The following is a 25871-nucleotide window of genomic DNA, read 5'->3' as shown; positions in this document are numbered from 1 at the left end:
TGTTTTGTTTTTTTAATCTCTGGTTTCATCCTGTTAATTCATTGTCTTGGTTATAAGCTAACTGAATGATTTATGAGCTCCCTTGTATATTTTCACCAGCATCATTGAGATGCCTTTGAGGATAGGACCTGAATCTGAGTCCTGCCAGATGTCGCCTGCTTTGCACTGTGCCTTTCGGTGTGAACAACATGGCATTTCTAATCAGTGGGAGAAGCAAACTCATCACTGCAAGGTGTTTGGGACAGCTGAATACCTGTTGGAAAAAGAGAAAGCTAGAGTCTGTCCTCATACTTTAGATAAAATATGTAAAAATAAATTACAAATGGTTCTAAGGGTTAAACTTTAATAACAAAATCATAAAGACTACTAGAAGAAGCATGAGTAAATTTTAAATATAGCCTGCAATGGAGACAGAAGATGTTTTTCCCCCCAAAACATGTCCCAGAACACAAAAGCTGTAAAGGAAAGACAAACTTTCCACATTTCATATGAAAATTAAAAGGTTCTGTTTGGCAAAAATTCCATGAATGAAGTCAAATGACAAAGAATGTACTTGGAAAAACAATTGTGGCATGTATGTCAGAGGGCCAGTTCTTTTCATGTGGAAATTCTTAAAAATCAGTAAGAACAAAGATGGACAATGAGGAGGTTGAACTGATGTTGACAGAAATGAGCATATTAAAACATCCTAATCTTTACTCTGTTTAGAAGTTCAGTTTAAAACAACAAGATCTCACTTTTCTACCCGTGAGAGGACCATGACAAAATTTGGTAATATCCATTATTACTGAGGATACAAGGAAAGAGGCAGACGTATGTAGCTTATGAGTGTTTCTGAAGGTCATTTGAACAATATCTATCACAATTTAAAAGGTTGTTATCCTTAGACTCAGGAATTTCACTGACCCTGTAAATATTTTCCAGCAAGTATGCAAAAATAGCTACAGAGATATTTGATGTAACAGTGTTTGTAATAGGAAAAAATGAAAGCAAATCATGTCAGTTAGGCACACAGTGGGATGCTGTGTGATGATTACAATGTTGCAATTCGGGCTCAATGGGTTAAAGCCTGTGCTTTCAGCTTGGGTCATGATCCTAGAGTCCTGGGATTGAGCCCCATATCGGGTTCTCTGCTTGGCAGGGAGCCTGCTTCCCTTCCTCTCTCTCTGCCTGCCTCTCTGCCTACTTGTGATCGCTGTCTGTCAAATAAATAAATAAAATCTTAGATTTAAACAAACAAACAAACAATCAAAAAACAAATGTTGCAGTTCTCTGGGGCGACCCGCGACTTGATCTCAGGGTTGTAGGTTTGAGCCCCATGTTGGGTGTAGAGATTACTTAAAAATACAAAAAAAAAAAAAAAAATTGTTTTAAATTTTAAACGTTGCAATTCTCAATATCCTGACTGAGTCAAGATATTAAATGGAAAAACAAACCAGTGTGTATAGTCTGATGTCATGTGTTTTATAAAAAAAGATGAGTATCGGTCAGGAAGGTATTAACTACAAATCATAAAAAGCCCGAGTGGCTGTATTTATCTTATGCTGCAAGAAAGCTGCCTGTGATGGCCGTGCACGGTTGGTACAGGGACCCAAGTATGCCACCATCTGTGCCTCACGCATGCTCCATCTTTCATTTCCACGTTCCTAATTGCGTGGGCCTCTGTCCTCATATATTTTTTTCCCCTTCATCACAGCAAGATGGCTGTACTCTACCAAGCCCCATCTCTGGATTTCCAGGTGAGAAAAAGACAGAAGGAGAAAAGTAGGAGGAAGGGAAGGCGTCTTTATCACAAAAGCCAAAACATTTCAGCAGACTTCTGCTTACATTTTGTTGGTTAGAACTACCCCATGGCTCTCTAGATCTTTAAAGGAATCTGTGAAGGTAAGAATTTTAATTAGGCACATGTTTCTTCCTCTTGTGTAATCCAGGGTTCTGTGATTATGGAAGAAGAGGAGAAGGAATATTAGGTGGGCAGCTAGAAGTGTCTCACTCTCTTTCTTGTTTTCTCTCTCTCTCTCTCTCACACACACACACACACACACACACACACACAATATCTGTGTTTGCATACAGTATTTCTAGAAGGCACTAGAGAAATGGATAACAGTACAGTCTTCCTTGACCTACAATGGGGTTATGTCCTGATAAATCCATTATACGCCCTGATAAGCCATATCGTAAGTGGAAAATGCTTTCAATACACCTAACCTCCCGAACATCATAGCTTAGCTCAGCGACCTGAAGCAAGCTCAGAACTCTCGCATTAGCTTACAGTTGGGCAGACTCGAACACAATGCCTATTTTATAAGAAAGTGTTAGATACCTCATGTAACTGATGGGCTACCAAAAGTGGGAATCAAGGTGCATGCGTGGGTGCAGAACGGCTCAAGCGTATGGCTTGCTTACCCTCCTGATCACATGGCTCACCGGGAGCCACAGCTCACTGCCATGGTCACGCAAGAGGATCACACCACAGGTCGCCATCCTGGGGATAAGATCCAAATTCAAAATTCCAAGTATGGTTTCCGCCAGATTCATATCGCTTTCGCACCATTGTAAGTCCTGGACTATCTTTAGTTTCCACTGCGGGACCAACCAGCAGTCAGGAGAAAGAAGGATATTTATTTTTCACTTTATGTTGTTAATTCCCACTGAGTTTTTGGGCTAGGAGAGGTCAGGCACTGCCCTGTCTCCTCTCCACGTAGGTGCGCAGGTTCTCAGGGTCCTCCAGTCCTGTGTCCTCCTCGCCTGCCGCTGGGATGGACTGCACGGCAGGGGCTCCCACGGGCTCCCCGACAGCTGGGCTGGGGGGTGGCGGGCCCCCGACATCACAAGCCCCGCCCACTTCCGCTGCCTCCAGTTTCCTTCCCTGCTGGAGTGCTAGAGTGCTCGAGCTGCTGGTGGTGCCCCCAGCAGGTGCCTGTGGGGTCAAGCCCTGGGACATTTTTAAAAATAAAGAATAGGTATTAAATGTAAAGGAAGAAAGTTGAAGGGAAGGTGACATCAGTACATCATCAGAACCCCTTGGGTACAGCTGTCCTGCCAGTTGTTGGTATCTTGGACTCCTTCTGGGTCTGAGCCTCCTCAAAATATTCAAGTTATAATTTATGCTTCTCCAGGAACCGAAGAAGATTAAGAGTCGGCCTCTTTAGTAGCAAAAGAAACCTAGCATTTTGAAGATGTTCTGATTTAGTCGTCTTTGTTCTGGGCTGAATATGACCCCCTCCCCCAAATTCATATGTTGAAGTCCTAGCGTCCAGTACCCTAGAATGTGACTATATGTGGAGATAGGGTTTTTCTTTTTAAGATATTGATTGATTGATTGATTTAAACTGAACGTGGAGCCCAGTGCAGGGCTCAGTCTCTCCACCTTGAGATCACGACCTGAGCGGAAATCAAGAGTTGCCATCCAGGCATCCCAGGCATCCCAGAGATAGGGTCTTTAAAAAGGAGATTAAATGGGCGGCTGGGTGGCTCAGTGGGTTAAAGCCTCTGCCTTTGGGGCGCCTGGGTGGCTCAGTGGTTAAGCCGCTGCCTTCGGCTCAGGTCATGATCTCGGGGTCCTGGGATCGAGTCCCGCATCGGGCTCTCTGCTCGGCAGGGAGCCTGCTTCCCTCTCTCTCTCTCTGACTGCCTCTCCATCTACTTGTGATTTCTCTCTGTCAAATAAATAAATAAAATCTTTAAAAAAAAAAAATGCCTCTGCCTTTGGCTCAGATCATGGTCCCAGGGTCCTGGGATCGAGCCCCGCATCGGGCTCTCTGCTCAGCAGGGAACCTGCTTCCTCCTCTCTCTCTCTGCCTGCCTCTCTGCCTACTTGAGATCTCTGTCAAATAAATAAATAAAACCTTTTTTAAAAAGGAGATTAAAATTAAATGAGGTCATAAGGGAGAGCCCTAACCCAATATGACTGGTGTTCTCATAAGAAGATGAGATTAGGGAGCACCTGGGTGGCTCAGTGGGTTAAAGCCTCTGCTTTCGGCTCCAGGGTCCTGGGATCGAGCCCTGCATCAGGCTTTCTGCTCAGTGGGGAGCCTGCTTCTTCCTCTCTCTCTCTCTGCCTGCCTCTCTGCCTACTTGTGGTCTGTCAGATAAATAAATAAAAAACTTAAAAAAAAAAAAGCAATTAAAAAAAAAAAAAAAGAAGACGAGATTAGGGGCCCCTGGGTGGCTCAGTCAGTTAAGCGGCTCAGGTCATAATCTGGGGGTCCAGAGATTAAGCCCCTCATCAGGTTCCCCACTCAATAGGGCTGCTTCTCCCTCTCCCTTTGTGCACGCACCTCCCCAGACCCCCGCTCATGCTCGCTCTCTCTCTCAAATAAATAAATAAAATCTTAAAAAAAAAAAAAAGGATGAGATTAGGACCCAGACACAGACAGAGGGAAGACCACATGAGACCACAGGAAGAGCAGGGAGAGGACAAGATGGCCATCTGTGAGCCCAGGAAAGAATCTTCCAGAGAAGCCGACTCTGTTGACCCTTCCGTCTCAGACTTCTGGCCTCCGGCATTGTGAGAAAACCACTTTCAGTTCTTGAAGCTGCCGGTCTGTGATACTTGCTTATGGCAGCCTTAGCAAATGCATACATTCTTCTATCCCTTTAAACTTTGGTGGGAATAGGTCCGGGGTTTACAGAAACGTAGGATAGGGGCGCCTGAGTGGCTCAGTGGGTTAAAGCCTCTGCCTTCGGCTCAGGTCATGATCCCAGGGTCCTGGGATAGAGCCCCGCATCGGGCTCTCTGCTCAGCAGGGAGCCTGCTTCCTCCCTCTCTATCTGCCTGCCTCTCTGTCTACTTGTGATCGTTCTGTCAAATAAATAAATAAAATATTAAAAAAGAAAGAAAGAAAGAAACTTAGGATAGTCAAGAGTGCCCTAGGCGCAGCTACTCCTGTCTTCTTTTCCCTGGTGAAAGCTGGTCCCCAGGGAGTCTAGGCTGGGAACCTGGAAATCCTGAATGTGTGCTGGGACCGAATCTCTGACAGGCCCTACCAGAGGGCCTCCGTGCTGTGGGCGCACCATGCCCGGGTTGCTTGGAGCCCTGCCTCCAGCTTGCTTGCCTGGTCTCTCATCCCTTTTCTTTCCTTGAACTTTAGGACCAGTGGATGCTGTCCCTCACTCTGGCCTCTGATGGCTAAATCCATCTTGATCACACACAGTTTTGTCTCTTACAGATGATCTGCCCCTGATTGGTTGGGATCCCGTATTATATGCATCGCCTTAAAGTACATATTGACAGGAATTATATTCCACTTCTGATGGAGCGAGGATAGTTGTGTGTGTGTGTGTGTGTGTGTGTGTGTGTAAGATAGAGAGAACTCTTGACCTTGAAGTCTCAGTTTTGGGGTCTGCACACCTCCAGCTTCGTGCTCTCTGCCTGAGCCAGGACCTTGGCCTTTGCCAGGACCAGAAGACTCTCTGAAGTGGTTTGCAATGGTCCTTATTTAAGGGAGACTTGAATTTTGGGGAGGGGGGTCATGTTCCCTGCCCCAGTGGACAATGACTGCGGGGTTACCCTTGCGCCGTGTTTGGAGAGAGCCAGGCCTCTCTCCAGACATCCAGTAGATGTCAGTTTACAGAAGGTGAGCAGAGGTCAGCCTCATGGTCCCTGCTAAGCCTCTGGACAGGGAGGCCTCGTCTGTGGGGTCTGCTTGTCTGCCCGCCAGTCTCTTCGCAGGAAGTGTGTAGCCTGGGTAGGACCTGGCTGCCTCGTTGGTCAGCTGGTCTACCTTGCAGGCAGGCCGGTGTTAGAGCACAGAGCCAAACACGTGGACATATTTTGGTCTGGCTTGATGCGCACAGCTGTGAGCTCCTGAAAGCTACTGGTTTTTACTAAGTGGGGAATGAAAAGCACTTTTATTTATACAGAAAATTAAATCTTGCTCTTTTTGGACAGTTTGTGATTGTTTTTTTCACTCTGGGGAACTTGCCGTGTTAGAGAAGAGTAACAGACGTTTTCTGTGAGCACTCAAACTCCTATATAGAGAGGTGGCCAAGTTCTTTGAAGCCTAGGGAGACAGATGAATCTCTGAGAAGGCTTTACTGGCCATAGCATTTCTTTTCTCCGGGCCCTGACTGTTCTCTGTGCTGAATGTGAGACTGAGCCGTGGGTAGCTTCCTTCTGGGTACCAGTGGGATGCTGTCTCTTGTTTGGAAGCATGAGGGCCATAAAGTAGGGAAGCAATGAGAGGGTGGCTGGCAGGGGTTGGGGTGGGGGGTGGCTGGCGGGGGTGGGGGGGGCGGGCCATGTTCATTTGGCCTCTTTAAAAGATTGTTCTACTTCATGCTAAATTTGCGAGTGTAACTTGAGAAACCTAGAAAATTCAGTAGAAAATACATATTCACAGTATTTTAAGCTGGAATGGACTATTTTAAGCCTAACAGACTCTGAAGATAAACCAGTTCAGCTTCTTCCCTTTGCAGCGGATGGACCGGGGCCCAGAGGAGTCTGGGGTTGTCAGGAACTTGCAGGAAGTCAGTACGGCCCTGGGAGCAGAACCCCGGTCTCAGCGTCATCTCTCCTCTGTCTCCTTTGCAGCAGCGACGCTCACCGGGCTTCCCCGAAGCACCTTCCTAGATGCAGAGAAATACCTTGTTACTCATAAAGCCAAGTCTTCAAAGTGGTTTTTATAATAACTTCTGAGAGCTCTGTAATTCGTTGTAAATAATACCCTGTAGTTAATGAAAGAAATGGCTATGCTCAATAAGAGCCGTTTATTAATTATGATGTTCCAGTCAGCATTTGCGAGTTAATTTAAGGGAAGAAAAGCAGGATTATGTCACGCGTACAGCGATCCTCAGAATCCAAGGAAAGGAAACAAGTCGAAGTTTTCCTTACGTCGATTTGGAACTTGGGACTGGTTTGTGTCAGTCCGTCCCTCTGGACCAGTCTCTCTCAGTCCCCCTCCCACATCCCCTGTCTGATGTGCCCTCAGGTCCTGTCATTCAGCTTGTCAGTCACCGGACTCCCATCTCTGACCCCCTGACTAGATCCCCTGCCCCATCTCCGTCCCCTGCTTGGTTTCCCTTCCACCTTCTGTCCCTCTGCCTCTCCCTCAGGACTTGCCCCCATTTTTTCTCCCCTCAGACCAGCTTCCTCTGCAACTGACATGTGAGGCAGGTGACCGCCCCAGCCTTTGTCTGCTTCACTCACTAAATCTGTCGCTCACCCCAATTTCCAGTTCCCCACGGAGCCATCTGACCTGCCTCCTTCACCTCTTTTCACCGGGCTGCAAGTTGCTGCCACTCCTCGGAGGGGGCCGCCTGTGGTCGGGGGGCCAGCCCTGGGCAGAGGTTAGGGACCCCGGGGGGCTCAGGAGCCCTGGGAAAGGCATCTGGCCTCTAGCTGGACACCCGTGTGTATGACCTCATTCTGGCCTCACGACAGGCCTGTGTGGCGTGCAGTGTCCTCTGTGTGTGTGTGGGGGGGGGGTGGTATGTGGAGACCTGGGCTTAGTGTCCTTAAAGCCATTTGCTTAGGGACCTGTGGCCAGTAGTTGGTCCAGATGGGAGCCAGCTCCTGGGGTCAGCACCGCACCCTCCTCCTCCTCATGCTGGGCTCCTCTGGAAGCAAATCCATGCCCTCCCCAGAAGTTGCTGTGCCCTGACGCTAGGTAGACCCAGCTGTCTTCTGCATGTGTTTAAGAAGTTATTGTTAAAGCCCCTGGGCTGTCAGTAGACTTGAGATCAGTAGGATTTTCTGAAAACCTTGCTGGAGACCCTGCGTGATATCTGCTAACATCTTCACACACTTGGGGTCCAAGGAGGTTTTCTTGGATCTAGGTCAAGTCCTTACAGAAATGCCAAACTGAGATTTCAACATGACAAGTGGGTTGTCGGGGTTTTTAAAAGCCCCACCCCACCTCTTTTAAGGAAGACGCAAAGCTCTGGCAGAAATCAAATTTTTAATCAATGGAGCTTGATTTATATTTTCATAGCCCCTGGCATCAGGAAAGATCTTACATGGACAGACCTGTAAGCGTATTTGGGAGGGAGGTGATCCTTTGTGCACTGTCCTCCTTGCTGAACAAGGATTGCTAAGTACTTCCTTGAATGCCGTGAAATTTGCTGCCATGAAATCTAAGAACTGGGAAGCAGAGGGTGGAAATGGGCTTATCAGTGAGCGAACCTCTGTTTCCACTCTCGCCTCGTTCTTTGACCTCCTGCCACAGGGACCTCAGAGGCACCGTGAACTCGGCGCAGAAGCCGCTAATCCCCCAGCCTTTCCTCCTGGCTCCTCCCGATCCATCCGGCAGCTGCTCCCTCTCGCCCCAAGGCCAGGCAGGGAGCCCCTGAGACGCGGCCAGGGGCCAGCTATGTCACCTAGACTGGACCTTCCCCTTCCTACTCACACGCTGGCTCATCTCTGCTGCCTTGTGAAGGAAGAGGGGTAGGGAAGGATACAGAAACCAGAAGCCTCTGATTGCTGGAGGAGCTTTTCTCTGGCACTTGTGCTGTTTTTTTCTTAGGTGTGTGATCTGGGTTTGTGAGAAGCTCCCAGGGGTTTCTTCTTTTAGATCGCTCTGTTCCATGATGCATGGGGCATCACCGCTGAGTCTGAAACCGTACTTCGCCAGAGCCCCGGCTTCTCTGCCTGGCCAGCTGGCTGCACTTTGCCCCAGGGCTCCCCTGTCTCCGAGAGGCCCCCAGCACAGGAGCCAGCCCCGGCCTTGAGGGTGGGGGGTGTTGGGGGTAGAGGCTCCCTGGGGAGGACCACAGGGTGGGGACCTGGGCATGCAAATTCACCCTCCAAGGGCATGCGACACTGTTCAGGAAATGGGTGGGAGTGGTGGCAAAAAGCAACCAAACCAAAGGGCTCCATTAAGAAATGATCGTGTGACATGAGTCTGCTTATGTAAAACTGTGTGAGCGTGGGCAGGGGAGGGTCAGGGAAGAGAAAGACATTGATATCAGACGAATGAAGAAGTGGGGAACAAATACAGCCCTCGCTCTGACACCGCCGTCAGGTAGTATGCAGTCAGAGGAAAGAAAAGAACATTGCATTGTGCTATGGTATGCCTCTGCCTGATGGAAAAGATGCCAAACAAACAAAAATCCCAGGTGTGTAGAGAGAAGCCCTCGGTATGTCTGAGCTGAGCAAGGAGAGAGGAAAGGAAGCAGACTGGATAGTTGCGAAGCGGGTAAGTAAGTAAGAAGGAAAGTGAATCTCACCTTTCTTTTATACATTTTATGTTCATTACTTGTTGAAACCAGCAAGTGTTAAGTTATTTATAATTGTGATAATAAATAGAGGGCACCTGGGTGGCTCAGTCCATTAAAGCATCTGCCTTCAGCTCGGGTCATGATCCCAGGGTCCTGGGATCGAGTCCTGTGTCACACTCTCTGCTCCGCGGAGAGCCTGCTTCTCCCTCTGCCCCTCTCCCTCTCCCTCTCTCTCATGTTCTCTCTGTCTCTCGAAGTAAATATAAATCAGTCTTTAAAAAAAAAAGAAGAAGAAAGCTATTCTAAAGAGAAAAAAGGAAAAAATTGAACTTATACTGGGGTAGATTATTTTAAGTTTTATCTTTATTTTTTTATTTTAAATAGTCTTTTTTCTTTTTTTCTTATCCTCTTCTCTTTTCATTTCATTTCTTTTCTTTTCAAGTCATCTCTGTGCCTGACATGGCGCCCAAACTCACAACCCCGAGATCCTGTAGAGTGCGCCCTCCTGACTGAGCCAGTCAGACTTGACTTAAGTTTTATGTGTACTTGGTCGTCTGTGTAAGTGGTAGGGACCTTTCAAAAGGTGCAAAAGGCTCTGTGGGGAGAAGAACGTCTTCTCTCTTGTCCGTGGCCATCCATTTCCCCCGCTGGAGACAGCCAGGATTCCTGGGTATCCTTGCTCAGATGCTCTGTGTTTTTACAAATAGATATTTGCCTATATAAATAGGGGCAGAGGGAGGTTACCCCTTCAGCCCCTGCCAAATGGTAGCAAAATAGACACACTGCTTTGGGGCTTCTTTTTTTTTTTTTTTTTTAAGGTTAAAAATACACTCAGGGCATACTAATACATATAGGGCTATCTGGTTCTTTTTTTAATTATTATTATTGGTTACATGATATTCTGTTATCTAAGCTCTTTTCATTTAACCAGGCTTCTCTCAGTGAGCATTTAAGTTGTTTTCAGCCCTTAAAGTAGGAAACCATACTGAAGAAATACTTGGGACTCTATCCTTTGACCTTTGTGGGTATCTCTGTAGAATAAATACCTTGAAATGGAATACAAAATTTCTCTCCAAAGAAGGGGTACACATTGACTCTTCCTCCAGAAATGTACGAAAGTGCTAGCTGTCCTTTAGAGGACCCGTGCTGCCTTAGAGGAGAGTCAGGCCTTTTCAGTTGCTCCTGTTATAGGCCCATCTCTTTCCAGAAGTTATTTTTGGATGAATCTTGGTTTCAGATGAACAAGGATATGAGGAAGAAATGAACATTTAGTGAGCTGCTACTGTGTGCCAGGTAGAGGGGGTCAGGTCAGTTTAATTCTTAGGGCACTCCTGTGAGGTGTATGCTTGACATTTCTTATCCACACTTCAGACATGAAAACAGTGAGGTTCAGAGAGGCTAGGTAATTTCCCCAAGGCCACACAGTGGTAAGTGGCAAATCCACTTTTCAGACTTTGTCAGTGCACTCATGCTCATGTTGATCCTTCTCCCCTATCTCTTAGAATAAAATTAGAAATCTCTGTAGCTCTTATGTTGCAGAAAATCTGGGGGTGCACCAGAGCAATGAGCGAGTTATAAAAGACCAATGTCACCTATGGTTGACCTCTAGACATGTGATATTGCTTGTGCCTAAGAAATCCCTTTATATGGGTCTGTGGTATGGAAGGACAAAGTTTATTGTTGGTTTATGTAGATCGTCCACAACCTACAAAGGGCTGTGTTCCAAAAATTCTTTTTCGTCTGCCGACTCTAAAGGGGAAGACACAACCCTGTAGGAACACTGTTCTAAATGCTGGTTTGGCGTCCAGGCCGAACCACAAAGCCCATATGACCTACAAAGTTATAAAAGAACATTTGTGGCCATATGTCTTGGCACTGTCAGTCCATAGTGGAGTGTGTGGCTGAGGATGTGAAAACGTAGGGATAGATACGGGCGAGAGCCCACAGTGAGGATGAAGATCGGAAAGGCCAGAGCTCCCACATCTGAGGGCTGGGCTGGGCTTCAGGGCCATGGCTGGCTGCACTGAGGCTGGGGCTGGGACCCAGGAGACAGGGCGGTAGAAGGCTTGCTGCTTGGAATTGTTAAAACCATCACTGCTGAGAGCAATGAGGCCACTCATTATTTTCATAAAAGTCAAATATTTGTAGGTTGGCAACCGCCCACACTTTTTTGGTCTCAAATGGCTTTATTAGACTAATAAACCCAAATGCAAATTTGGCTTCAGTATGGGGCATACTTTCTCAGCTTAAGAAATAAAGGAGATTTTCCCCCCCATAAAAAGCAGGGCAAATTTTCTTATAGATGCTAGAGATTATTATGGTCGCTTTTTCTGGTGTACTTTCCAGTCTAAGTGGAGAGACAGTAGTGGTCTCTTGAGTTGACTTTGTGGGTCAGCCCCTGGACTACTCCTGTGCTTCAAGACTGAAAGGAGCCAGTGTCTTTACCCTTAGCCTTGTCTTCTAGAAGTTTGGAATAGCGTTGGATGAACTAAAGTGTATGTCTCACTTTGTGTGATAAATACTCTTAACCTTGTAAAAGGCAGAGAGTAATTTTCTGAAGTGGAAGAGGAGAGGAGAAAGAAACCAAGCTTCCATGCCTCTAGGTGTTTACAGGTGTGTGATTCAAGGTGTGACGCCCCTGACTTACCTTGTAGGTCAGCTCTTGCATGTGTGTCCTCTAGAAGCTGCCATTGGTTATTGCCATATTATTGCTGTTCCTCAGAAGTTGACAACCATCAATTCCCTTTAACTACTTTGACCTGCTAATCCTATAGCCATTGGTGGGAGGCATCACCTACCAATTATTATTAGGTATTAGATGGTATGTTGTTTCTTTAAAAAAATATGTATTTATTTGAGAGCAAGAGAACACAGGGGGAGTGGTAGGCAGAGGGAGAGAGAGAAGCAGACTCCCAATGTGGGGCTTGATCCCAGGACCCTGGGATCATGACCTGAGCCAAAGGCAGTCACTTAACTGACTGAATGACCCAGGTGCCCCTATTTAATTTAATTGATTTATTTATTGCCCATTTTTAAAATTGGGTTGTTCATATTCTTAGTGAGTTTTGAGTTCTGTTCTTTATATAATCTAGATACAAATCCTTTATCAGATATATCCTTTGCAAATACTTTCTCCCCATCCATGACTTGTCTTGCGATTCAGTGTCTTTAGAAGCATTGGCGTTTTTAACCTCAATGACAGGCTAACCATTTAGAAAGAAACGACTTCATTCAGGATGTAGGAAGTACTTCAAACCCAGTAGCCACACTTCCGCCTTCAGCTGGGACAGAGTAACAGAGGTCGTATTGACCCTCGCACCTGAGAAAAACAAAACAAAGCAGCAACATATAAAATGATGATTTTCAAGACCCCGAGCAGCAGGCAGCAGAGGACCGTGAGCTTGAGAGATGGGGAACAAAGGACGTGAGCCCCGTCACTTCCCCAGCTTAGCGCCCTGTGCCGCAGGGCAGGGAGGGCACAGGACCTGCTGGCAGCTCAGAGGAACCAGAGCTGTAGAATTAGCAGCACAGAGGAGAGGGGGAGAGAGGCAACTCCAGGGATCCGCGGGAACATCCCCTCGGAAAGCCCAGCATGATACGCCCATGAGAGGAAACGAGGCGACTGGGAAAGGAAGGGGCTCTAAGAACTTATTCCCGCTGAAGTCTCCCCTACCCCACATCCAGAGCACTAAATTAATTTGTGATACCTCTGCTCCCTCCTGTCTCCCCCGCTCACCCCTACTACTCTCAAACAAACCCATTTTCAGCTATAGTTCAGAAGAAGACGTTTTATGCTACACTTAGAGGTTTCCATAATGTATCTCTGAACTATGCCATCATTTAGAAAATACTCTAAGATGTTGGCCTTAGACTCCTCCCAAATGGATTTTGACTTTGTCTTGGCTTTTTTTTTTTTTTTTTTTTTTTCAGTTTGAAAATATGGCAGGATCAAGTAAGACAGAAAAGCAGGGTGAATTCCTGGAGCCCTACGGGTGATTGCCTCCGGCCATGGTGCTTGGAGGAGGCCGCATGTGGGGGGATGTTTGGAAATGGCCCTTGGCTGGGTGACTTGTATACCCTTCCGAAGAAGAGGCTATAGACTTGGGCCCTGAGGGCGTGACTGTGCCCTGACCAGTGTCAGATTTGGAACCACAGACCTGAGGGAACTTGCGAGGCTGCCATGTATGTGCCCTCTGTCTGTGGATTCCGCCATTGCTGAGGGCCTACTGTGTGCTGGGTACTGTTCTGGGAGCTTGAGATCCAATATGAGCAAGAAAAATCTCCATAATTGTGGAGCTTACGAGCTATAACAAGAGACACACCATCAACCCTTCTATGTCAAGTGGACACAAGTCCTGTGAAGAAAAATAAATCAGGAAATGGAATATGGAGGGACTGGGAGAGTGGGGATGCTATTTTGTACAAGAGACCTGAATGAAATATATATGGGGGACGAGGGCAGGGTGCAGATCAAAGTCAGGCCAGGGAGCCGGATGAAGGTGCTTAGGCAGGAAGTAAACAAGAGCAGATCACATGGGACCTTGGAGACCTTTGTGAGGACTTGGGCTTTGTTCCCAGTGACACAGGAGGCGTTGGAGGGTTCTGAGCAGAGTGGCATGACCCGATCTGCGCTCTAAAAGAACCCGTCTGGCTTCAGCAGGGAAGTGGACCAGCGAGGCCAGACGTGGGCTAGAACAGCACCATGATAGTCCCGTTGATGGTGGTGTGGGCAAGGGAGCTGAGCAGGTGGTCTGATGGGCTGGCTGGGATTGAGTTGGAGCAACAGGACGTGCCGATGCTGTGGGCTTGGTGTGGGACGTTAGGGGAAAGGAGGGTCAGGGCTGGCTCTGTGTTTTTTGTCCAGAGTCACTGGAAGAACACAGTGGACATTTATGGACATGGGGAAGCCTTGGAAAGGAGTAACTTTGGGGAAGTAGGGCTAATGGAATCAAGAGTTTGATTTTGGACGTGTCAGTGTCCAAGTGACCGTGTTTAAGAGGTCGTCAGATCTTAGTCCCATATTCAGTGAAAAGCTCAAGACAAGATAAATGGAGGCCCAGGGAAGGCAAATTGGCCTAGTTGAGTGGCAGGTTCTACACAGACCGAGCTGCTCGGAGAACTGGCTTCTCCCTGGCACTACCCTTTCCCCATGGGAAGCCAAGCCCATTTGGGCAATCCCATACTTCCTAATTGGTTTTAATGCTTTCATGATTATCTTCCTTCCTTCCTTTCTTTCTTTCTTTCTTTCTTTTTTTTAAATATGGAACCCTTCACAAATTTGCGTGTCATCCTTGCGCAGGGGCCATGCTAATCTCTGTATTGTTCCAATTTTAGTGTATGTGCTGCCGAAGCGAGTACTGTGTTCTCTTCTTTCTATCTGTATTTAGCCTTCAGTCTGGAAGCCAGCTGTATCTACGTCAAGATGAGGTGCCATTGAAATATGAAGAATTCTTTCTTGTTCATAACTGCAACTTGTAAGAGGTTAGAGTGGCCAAGGAGTTCTGGGTTTCCACCATTAGGGCCATTTAATACTTTTCAGATCATCACGGACGCTTGTTGTTTGCTTCTAATGGCCCCAAGTCCAGTCTGGATCTTCTGGGAATGAGACTTGGGCAGGGGTGGGGTAGGTAAAGGGACTCTCGTGTTGGGGAGGGGGCAGTCCTCCCCCCCGCCCGCGCCCGCGCTATAGGTTCTCCTGTAGTGTTTGTTTATGCGCGTGGGAGATAACAGCCGTGTGCACAATAAGCAAGAGGGACCATCTCAGTGCTCCTCCCGGCCCTCCTTTTCTCTGGTCTCCCAGGCCCCTGCACAGCCTCCTTGGCTCCCTCCACCTCCCCCAACCCAGCCTGACATTCACTCCTTTTCCCCCCAAGAAAAATGAATTTGTGGGAATCTTGTCATCTTCGCTATGAGGAGACAAGCAAATCTATGGCTTCTGATCATCCCATCCCTTCCAGATCAGGTCGGTTTTGATAAGGCTGTTGGGCCTTTCCTGTTTCAGTTCAGTCCTAAAAGTTCCTTCCATGTTCAGCGGACAGGAAAGCTGTGGCTGGAGAGAGAGTTCTAGTCGGAATGCTTTCGTGTTGTCCGCGATCACTTCTCTGAGCCTGGAACCGTTTCCAGTAAGAAGTAGGTGACAGGCTATCCAAATAAAGAATAGCCTTTCGAAAGCACTTCTGTCCAGCAGTGTGGGCTTTTTGGAATCCTCGCTTGCCTTTTGAGAGAGGGAAGGCCGGTTGGGTTTGGGCCCTGCTTCCCCCCCCTCCGCCCCCCTCCCCCGCCACCGTCCCCCCTACACACTTTGATCTGTGAAGCATGTCTAATCCTTAGCCAAGTCTCTTGGAACTTTATCCAGAGCAGGAAAAAGGGAAATATTTTTCCTTTCTTGGGTGGATTTGTATTTATATAAACCCTTAGCAGTGAAAATGGAGCCAAGTGGCGGGCGCGTCGTCTGAGGAGAGGCGAGTTGAGTCTGTGGTGGAAGAGTCAGGGGCAGTCAGGCCCTCAGCCCCGGGCCAGCTTTGATTTGGGTCAGACCCTGGCAGACCTTCTAAGGGTCAGTGAGGACATAAGTCCTTATGGGCGCTTTCTGAGGGACGCGGGGCCATCGCCGAACAGCACGCCTGAGCCAGCAGCCGACCGGCTAACTTCAGATCGCAGCTCGGGTGGGATGTGTGTGCCCACGGAGGGGATTCATTCGCTTCATGTTTGTTGTTGTTTGTTGTCCTCTGTAGCTTCAGCTCTGGATGCCTCACCTTCCCACAGTGTGTCCGTGATTGATTTCCTCACATGAGTTTGTCGGCGCTTTCTGGACCAGCCCTTGGCCCTCCCTGTGGGTAGTGAGTGTTTACCCTGTGCTTGCCGTGGTCCGAAAGCTTTCCTGTCAGAAGCCTGCCTCATCCAAGCTTCAGGGGGTGCCTCTGGTTCTGCCTTTTCAGGATGCAGGGTGCTTTATTTTTAGACACTCGAGAGAAATCTTGTATATAATCCAAAGATAGGGTGTCTTGTTTTCGTGTTGTTGCAATTTGTGTGTTTTCTGGGCTAATCTGGGACTGATAACAGCTCTGAGACCAGAAAGGGTAAAGAACTTTGATACAATCTTTTATTTTGCTCATGTTCATTCTTCTAGATCCAAAGGCAGAGTCTTTGGAGCTTGGGAGCCCTTGGGAGGAGGCTCCCGAGCTCCCCGCAACTTGGCTGGAGTCATTTCTCATCCGTGTAGTAAAGGCCACCACGGCCAGGTTCGCCTGCTGTTCCAGCCCCAGGAATGTTTATCTTGTGTCTTCTGGAACCTCACTTGAGAGGGGAATCCTCATGGAGCTTCTACCTGGCTTCTTGTCCCAGTGCTGGGGTGAACACTTGGGGGAAGGAGACTGTAAGTTCGGAGACACTGAGGCTTTTCCAGCAGGTGCGGAGTCTAGGCAGAGCAGCAGCCCGGAGGAGAGGGGGTGATGGGGCTCGGATTCCACGGCCGGTGATGGAAACAGGGGCTGAAGGAAAGGCGACTGCATCGAGCCAAGCATGAGGAAGTGAGTGGTAGGAAAGAAGCGTACCGAGGATTGGATGTGTGTGAGTAAAAAAAAACAAAAAAGGAAAACAGACTTGACGACAAGGAAGTATGAGTTTATAATGTGAAGAAAGTGACAAAATTCAGGCAGAGATTTGAAAAGAAATCATGTTAGCCTTTTTTGTTTTTGTTTTTGTTTTTCTTTTCTCCTGGTTCAACTCCAGTCAGACGCTTTGGAAGGGGTGCTGTGATCTTAGGTCACAACTGTTTAGATCCAGAAGAGACCAGAGTCCTTCTCCATCAGGGAGGGTCTGAATGCAGCCCCGCTTGGCATAGCCTGCCCGAGATGCTAGTCACCTCCTCCTGTCCCTCAACAAACAAGCAAACAAAGCTTTATGTAGTTAGTAAGCAGACATTACTCTTAGGACACTCGTCTTTTGGGAATTGGGCCAAACAAGGAAAAGCTGAGCGTGTTCACTCCAGACAGAGCATCTTCCATAAAAGGCAGAATTAAAGGTATCAATCGTTTGTGCCCAGTGTGGGGCTCCTGCTTGGCTTGGCTTCTGTTACTCATTAGGACAATCTGAGGACTCCGCAGGTCAGAATCATTGTGTGAGTCACAGAAGTCATCAAGAGCGTGATCTCTGTTTCTCCTTCTGCCTCTGTCACCGCCACCACCACCTTGGAGGATGTTGGGCAGAAATGGAAGCAAAAGTGTTGAAGTTGACTTTGTTTAGTGCAGTCTGATGAGCAGGCCCTGAAAACTCACTGAATGTGGGATCTGACTTGCACCTTTAGTTCAAGGGCATGTTCAAGAACCTCAGTTGACCTGCTTCTGTTTGGCTCGTAGGTTGTGCTCTCTTACTGATAAGATTTTACAAATTGTCCCCGAAGCATCGAGGCACATAAGGGCATTTGCATTTTTTCTTTCTTTCCTTTTTTTTTTTTTTTTTTTAATAAGAAATCCCGGCTTTCAGCATCAAAACTGGTCTTGAGAATTCAGCAAATGGCTGGAGACAGAGATGTCTTCACCTTGTTAAATTGCTCAGAACTCGGTAGATTTCCACATTTTGAAGAATCACAGGGCTGTTTGGTGAAAATGGAAACACAATTTACAAGAAGCTCATCCTTTCTGATGGTGTGAGTTTCTGTGGCTGCCTTTGGAATTCATCCCTCAAGAGGGATCCGGTTATTAAGTGGTCTTATCATCCATTGACTCATTTCCAAGAGGTACTAATTGAGCCAAAAGCAGACTCTGCTCCCAGGAAGAGTGGAGCTTCCCCGCAGTTTGGGGGAGCCTTCTCAGAGTCCCAGAACTCTCTACAAGTTCATGTAGCCAAGGGCTGAACGATGTGTCCAGGCATCGCTGCTGACTTCTGGAGACCCAGCCGGAAGATGCCCACTGAATCTCCGGGGACCCAGCCACTTTCCTAGCAGGCTCAGTGGGCAGCTTCAGGGGAGTTTTGAGGCTGTCCCAGCTGGCTTTCCCATGAATTCAGCAGACCATGGAGGTAGCTTTCCAAGGACTCCAGCCGGTGCCCCCCCCCCCCCAGCTTCTGAGTGAGCTTGACAGCTTGCTCCCCAGCCCCTAGACAGCTTCCAGAACCCAGAGGATAGGTGCCACAGCCTACCGGCTTCCGCCAGCCAACCGTGGACTCGTCTGACCTGTGGTTCCAGGGTAGATCCTACCCTGTTCTAAAAAAGATGACGGTGAGAAAGATGACTGCCAAAGATGAACACAATTCTGGACTCCGAAACAGAAGACCCAGCTCCATTTCTGCTCTTTACAAAGACTCGTTACCCTCCTTCCTGTGCGTCACTTTCTCCCCGCCCAAAAAAAAAAAAAAAAAAAAAGAGTTTATAATCAAAGGGCTGAGACCAAAGCTGCTTAAGAAAATGGAATTTCTTTTAAAGACTACCAAAACACACAGCCAGGTCTATTTCTATTATTTCTTTGGAGCAGCAGCCAGTCAGGAGCCGCCCAGCCATGATCCTGAGGGAGGCACCGGTTGGAGGGGGTACAGGCACGGGGGACCTTCCTCTCAAATGCAGCCGAGTCTACAAATGGTTATGTTGGAACCAGCAGGTACCAGGAGATCTCTTCTGCCTTTTCTCACACTCAGAAGTGTGCACGATGTCATGTTTTTAAGCTGAACGTTTGGATGTTGAAGGTTTACTTCTCTCGTGTATATACTTTCTGGGCTTTATTTCGTCTTAAGACAAGGTTACCCCTCTCTGGTTCTCCTCTTCCATATGAAGTGACCATGGAGTTCTCTGGTCTTTGCTGTCTCTGACAACTCAGTAGGCTTGCCAAGCGGGGAACCTTCTTGCTCATGGTTTCAGACGATGCTGCCTTTGCCCTATGGAGATATGGGAAACAGGCATTCATGTATCTCACAGCCACTACTCAAGAGTTACACTTCATTACAATACAGCAGTGGACTTGGGGGCAAGGGGTGTGAATTTCAGAAAGTAGAGCTCAAGACGCTCCGAAGACTTCCAGATCATTCCTTCCTTAGTAGAAACTTTATCATTGTTTGTTTTACTATCTAGACCTCTTTGGCTGTTTTGAGGGATATTCATAATTTAGATCTTTATCCTGGATCAGGAAGTGGGTTTCATTTGCACTGAAATGTGCAGGGCGTTTAATATTATGATTTGAGTCATTAGTATAATCACTTTGTAGTATTTTGAGTAATGTGCCCCACATTTGAGAATCCTGATGCTTAGTAGAAAAAGATGGAGAAGAGTTCGTTCCCCTCACCTTCTGTTGATTTTTTTTTTTTTTAAGAATCATAATAAAACTTAGTGTTCTGTTCTTGTATGGCAGGGGTGGGAGGGGAAACAGTTGATGTGGTAGCTTTTTAATGCCAGAAATCTTGAGCCAGAGTCATTAAGAACAGTTCTTCATAACTTAGTGGCCTAATACTGCTTCAGAGAATGCAGTGTTCTGTGCGTCAGGCCAAATTTCTGCTCCTTCGATGGCTCTGTGTGCTTACTGCCCACGGACAGAAGATCTCCAACAGAAGAGAAAGCATTAGCATTTACAGCTGGCCTGGCTCTTCAGTTGTGAAACATGCTTACCATCCTGCTTTGCTACAGACTCAAACATAAAAATAAATAACCTCCAGGCCATTTCGTCTTGAATGACCCGTTTCACTTGAAGCTCGTTTGTGAGTTTCATATACTCTAATCAGAGGGTACTTTTCAGTTGACACTGTCACCCAGAAAGGTCAGTCTCATAATTTTTAATGACCTCAGAGGAAGGATCCCCTCTTAATAGCGTGTCATAGTTTTTCATCACGTCCCCATTGTTGGACACTTGAGAAGGTTACCAAGTTTTCACTGTTTTATAAATACTGTGGCCATGCAATCATTGCATAATTTTTGTCAGAGAGGAAAGGGCTTGAAGCAAGATCCTGAAAATGGGAACATGCCAGGTGACATGTATATCTGTCCTCACTTTACTAGCATATTTTCTATAAATGTAGCTTTTTTGTTGTTTGTTTTTTTACAACTCCTACCAACTTTGGAATTTATTTCTTATTTGCTTTTGCTAGTGATGACAGATGTGTAATAAATCTAATTTTTCTTTTTTTATTTGAAGTTTTCAAATCTCTGGGGACGTGGTGTTTTGCAGGCAGATAACTTATGGTCTGATCCTTGCGTATTACTTTACTATAGAGAATCTGGTTACTGATCATATATTTGTAAATGAATTTTTTATATAGTTGGAAAAGTGAGCTTTTCAAAAAAAAAATTTCATCACGATAGTAAGAGTGTCAGGAACTTACTAGATGCCAGATACAACATTTAGTACTTCTTATGTTGTCTAATTTAATTATCACGATATCCCTGCCCAGGACAGTAGTGTGTGGTGGTTAAGAGTGGAGTCAGATAGTCCTGGGTCCAAATGTTGGCCCTGCCACTGCTTCCTTGTGTATGTTGGTGAGTAGTTAACCCCTCTGAGACTCTCTCTCCTGAAGATAAAAATTGTACCTACCTTCGTAGGGCTGTATCCGAACTAAGTGACATAATGCATTTATAGCATTAGCACATAATAAATGCTCAATCAGTGTTGGCTGCAACTGTGATCATCGCTTTTCCTTCTGGGATCAATGGGTGTCATTCACCTTGATGTATATAAGCATGATGATAAGGTAGAACACATGGTCATGAGCGTTACTGGGCTTCTGAGGTGGTGTCCTCCAGTCTTTGAGGTTTTTTCTAGTCCTGCAAATCAGCGTTAGTCTGTCCTTCTCATTGCTCTTCTAACATTTCATAACTTTGCGTGGGGGTCCCTATCACAGGGACTGTAGTTCTTTGTACGGATGTTTGACTTTCTCGGATGGGGGGGGACCCTTTGTATCAGAGGCCTTGACTTAGACTCCTGTGTTCCCTGCGTCTCCTCACACACACTGTAAGATCTCCCTATTTAGATACTCAGTGAATCTTAATTCAGTAATTTCAGTATTTTAGGGTTTTTTAAAAAAAGTATTTTATTTATTCATTTGAGACAGAGAGCATAAGTAGGGGGAGAGACAAAGGGAGAGGGAGAAGCAGACTCCCTGCCCAGCCAGGAGCCAGATGTGGGACTCGATCCCAGGGCCCAGAGATCCTGACCTGCGCCCAAGGCATGGCACCCTTTAGTTTGAAAATCAAGTTTGTTTAAAGCAATTTGAGACTATGAGCTTCTATTTCAGTAGACAACACGAGTTATGTACCACTTTTTGTATTTGTGGTACATTTTTTGAGAAGAACAAGCTACTTGCCTTATTTTCTCAGTGTAGCAACAGCAATCTTAGCCAAATCTCCCATCCTAGGAATGCCGGCAGCATGCGGTAGCCTGTGGGAGAGCACAGACAGGCTGGAGACCCGTGCGGCCCCACGGCTCCATGTTCTGGAGCATTGCATGGATTTTGTGTATGCGTGAGCCCTCTTGGTGCCTCCAACTTTCATGCCGCCTCTGTGGCTGGCGGTGCTGCTGGGAGGAGGGGGACCCAAACAGAGCCGCTAACCTGGTTCTGTCTGATACTAGGAATCTGGGAAGGGGAACACTAAAGCTGTTGGTTTAATAAAAATTGATAACGGATGCTTAGTACTAAGTCTACTACAGATTATTTCAGCTCTGGCAAATGGGTCTGCTCTCGGAAACCCGCAGCAGAGCCAGCAAGGGAGCCCCTGTGAGGGGGGTGGGCGCCTGAGTGGGGGGCTGGGCACCCACAGCTGGATCCTGGGCTCTCGGGCCACTGAGAGGCTGCGTGAACTTCCAAGCAGGAGTGTTTTCAGGAGAAGCTTCTGGCCTTGGCGGTAGTCTTGGGACAGAAAGTGCAAAATGAAAATATTCCTTAAGGATCCGGGGAGAACGGTCCAGGACCAGCATGTTACCAGGCCTGCGGTGTTCGGGGCACCCTCTTGTGGTCCTGGTTGCGTGGCAGCTGGGTTGGGTCAAAGACGCGCTGGTCACTGTGGGACTTGGAACAAATGCGTTAAACTCAGAGAGTTTCTGACTCTCTGAGAGTTTCTGAGAACATAGTGTTCGGGCCAGACGACTTCCAACTTTGCATCCAGCTCTAACGTGCTATTACTTTGGTTCGTTTTATTGCTTTGATAGCATTTAGTGCTTGCATTCTTAACTTGCATTTTTATATTTTGGACTCTTTTCCTAGTTGGTGTCAGAGCTTAGCTCTGATATCCATGAATCCATGACATAAGCTAGTCATGCTAAATTAACTTTGCAGTAATTGGGTGTTGACAGTAGTTTGGTTAAGGAACTTCGAATTATATTCAGTTCATATCATCCAAAACCATGTAAAAATGCTCAAAGCAGGAAACGAATGCCTTATCATAAAAGTACAAATATGTCAATGCTTAGTTCATTATTTAAAAATAGTTGTTTTAAAAGTACTCTTCTAGGAGACGTGCTCTGGCAAGAAGAAGCAGTTCCCACTCTGTCTCGGAGGGTGAGGGCGAAGAGTAAGCTCCCCAGAGAGGACTTGCCAAGGTCACATCCCGAGTCTGCCTGCTTGCTAGCCCTTGACTCAGGGTACACCATATAACGTCCTGACCATTAGCTTCCTTATCTGTAAAATGAGGGTAACCCTTATAGAGACATCACACAGATGAAACGAGATGTACATTTAAAGCTCTCAGTTTGGGAAGCCTGGGTGGCTCAGTGGATTAACTGTCTGCCTTTGGCTCAGGTCGTGATCCCAGGGTCCTGGGATCATACCCGCATCCCAGAGTCCTGGGATCATACCCCGCATCATACTCCTCAGTGGGGAGCCTGCTTCTCCCTCAGCCTACCACTTCCCCTGCTTGTGCTGTCTCTCTGACAAATAAATAAATAAAATCTAAAAAAAAAAAAAAAATCAAATTAAATTTAAAAATAAATAAATAACATTTAAAGCTCAAGGTTCAAAGTTCAAGGGTCAGCACATGGCCATGCTTTTATTACTGTGGGTTCTGCTGAAGGTGGGGCCTTTAGAAATAGGATATTTTGAGGCAAAGGATTTTTTTTTAATTATCCTTTGTTGGCTTAACTTGGGGATCGCTAGAATCTCAGATCCATTCTATAAGTGATGGCTGCCAAAGAATTGACGTCTTATTTTCAGTAGTATCTTTGCCTAGTTGACATACACTTTTGTGTCCTTGGTTTGGTTTATTTAACGTCCCGGTTTAAGTAGGGGGACTTGGGCAGTAACAGCTCCCATCCTCAGCTAGGAGCTGGTTATTGCGTCTTCTCTGAGTGAGAGCACTGGGGTAGCCAGAAGAAGAGAGAGAGAGGGCAGGCAGCTGCCCAGTAAGTGGAGGAGAGAGGGGAAACTAAGGAAGGGAAGTCTTAGGGATTTAATGATCTAGTCGAAGAGAGATTATATCCCTGGCATGCAGAGCCCCGGGGCTATTGTGGTGATCCATTAAGTTAATTGTCTGTTTTTACTAGACCCCTTTACTCATCACACAGTATTTAAGCTGGTGCTTTCAAATCCGCACCTATGGAAGAAATCCTCTTGCCTTCTTGCCGGTGTGGAGCTGGGCTGTTTACCTTTATAGCATTTCCAGTGGGCTGCATTTCGAGACCATTTCTGCAGGTCTTTGTCAAAAGGCTGCTGCGGTCTGCCCCAGTCCCATCTGTCCCGAATGCTAATTACAGGAAGCTCCTTGGCAGACCTTGCTTGCCGGGGCTCTAGGGATCCTGGCTCCGTTCTTGGCTGTGACATCTAGATAAAGATCTCCGGCGCCAGTCTGTGAAAAAGAAGGTGAGGGAAATGGTGGGAGAGGCTGTCTTTGTTTGGAACGATGGCCCTTTTGCCACAACCACAAGAACATTCTCCATGGTGACGCAGATGAGAATTTAGGCAGCAGCGGAGTGAGAGTGGGGCCAGTTTTGTGATCCCCAGGGGCATATTTGTTCTCGGACCCTTTGCTTCCTCTGTACCTGCCCTCCTCCCTGCTTCCCCACCCCCCAGCGCTGTAACGGTGAAATGGTCCCATTCCTAAGGTACATCTCACGGATGCATTTTCTCTCTCTTCCTGCAGGGGAGCTGCTGAGTCAGCCCAGACCGGAAGGAGTGGCAGAGATCATTTGCCCTAAGAACGGCAGCGAGCGAGTGAATGTTGCCTTGGTTTACCCACCTACACCGACTGTGATCAGCCCCTGTTCTAAGTGAGTTCCAGATGTGGTACCCCCGTCCCTCACTCCCCATCCTGCCTCAGTGGTTGTGACAACAGAAAGCCAAGTTCAAGTATGTGTTGGCAAAGCCTGACCACTCACCCCCCCCCCCCCGCAGACCTAGATCTCTAGGTGATAGAGACACTATGGCTTGCTTATTCCTAGCAAACTAGGAGGGTTTTTTTGTTTGTTTGTTTTTGTTTTTTAAAGATTTTATTTATTTATTTGACAGAGAACACAAGTAGGCAGAGAGGCAGGCAGAGAGAGAGAGAGAGAGAGAGAAGCAGGCTCTGCACTGAGCAGAGCACCCGATGCGGGGCTAGATTCCAGGACCCTGGGATCATGACCTGAGCCGAAAGCAGAGGCTTTAACCCACTGAGCCACCCAGGCGCCCCGGAGGGGTTTTTTTTTCTTGTTTGTGGGGTTTTGGTTTTGTTTTTGTTTTTTTGCTTTGCTTGATAAAAGAGTGTTTCGCAGCTTTATTGAGCTATCTGTCATTCACATACAAGACAATTCACTCATTTAAAGCATGCAGTTAATTGACTTTTAGTATATTTGCAGGTATATGAATCCAAAAAGAGGTTCTTGGGTTGTTTTTTTTTTAATGGATAGTGAGAACAGTGAGGGCTCATTAAATAAGAAAAGCCTACAGAAAATCTGTAGTAAATTATTTTTCTCTGTGGGTCTCTGATTCTCAGTCCTTAATAATCAGGGGTTGTGCAGAAGGAAGCTTCCACCTTTCCCCAGACAGACTTAAACACGGAGAACGTACACATATGAGCTAACTCGGACACAGGGTTAGCTTAGTAATTATACATCAGACTCATCCTGGGTTCAGTTTTTATTTGTCTCTTTTTGTAGTATTAGGAAGCAAACAGGGTACTGCTAAACTGAGGTGAAATACCTTTTCACTGCAGATCTTAGAAAGTGGCAGCCACAGGCTTCTTGGAGCAGATCTCATTATCTGGGGGCCGGCAGCGACATGATTTGTCCCGCGAAGTAGTCAGACAGCAGACTTTCCTTTTTTCTTTCCAGTTGACACATAGAATTTTTTTTCTGCGTATATATAAGCTTTTCAAAGTGCTTCCAAAGTTTGCGTTTGAAAACAGTGACCCGTCCTCCTCATTTTGAGAAACTTGCTGTGAAGCTGCGTTCCAGAGAGCCTTGGGTGGAGTGGGCTCGTGCTTCTGCCCCAAAGTGTCCCTTTTCCTCACTCTGGTGTGTCGTCTGCAGAGCCAGGGGTCAGTGGGCACTCATTCCTTCGCAGCTGTGGAAGAGGCACCCCTTTCTCTAAACGGGGTGACTCATTCGAACACCCATAATTCATCTTTGCTGGAAAACATCACTGAGTGCCCGAGGGGGCCACTTAGCTAAGGCTGGGTGTGCAGAACGCTGCTTCAGCAAACCTGCTACACACGGTCTCCTTTGTCACTAAGGGGCCCCCGAGACCCTGTGCCATCGCGAGGCGCTTCTTAGGATTACACAGTAGCTTCATACTAACCAGAGCATCCCCTGCCCCGAACCCGTCAA

At 47.0% G+C, this 25871-nt stretch overlaps 1 protein-coding gene across 2 annotated transcripts in view; it reads left to right on the top strand.

Annotated features, from left to right (window-relative positions):
• Positions 1 to 25871, top strand: part of MFHAS1 (multifunctional ROCO family signaling regulator 1) — a 99591-nt gene that overhangs the window by 62181 nt on the left and 11539 nt on the right. For both annotated transcript variants that reach the window (XR_014306747.1, XM_082715534.1), the window contains exon 2: positions 24209 to 24335. Coding sequence is in view for 1 of the 2 variants with exons in the window: in XM_082715534.1 (XP_082571660.1) it covers positions 24209 to 24335 (127 nt within the window). In the remaining variant the exon portion in view is untranslated. The remainder of the gene's footprint in view (positions 1 to 24208; positions 24336 to 25871) is intronic.

The sequence above is a fragment of the Mustela nivalis genome, assembly GCF_964662115.1.
Source record: "Mustela nivalis genome assembly, chromosome: 20".
In the NCBI taxonomy this organism is placed as follows: domain Eukaryota; kingdom Metazoa; phylum Chordata; class Mammalia; order Carnivora; family Mustelidae; genus Mustela; species Mustela nivalis.
Note: the sequence above shows the minus strand (reverse complement) of the source record. Positions and strands in the feature narration are given on the sequence as shown.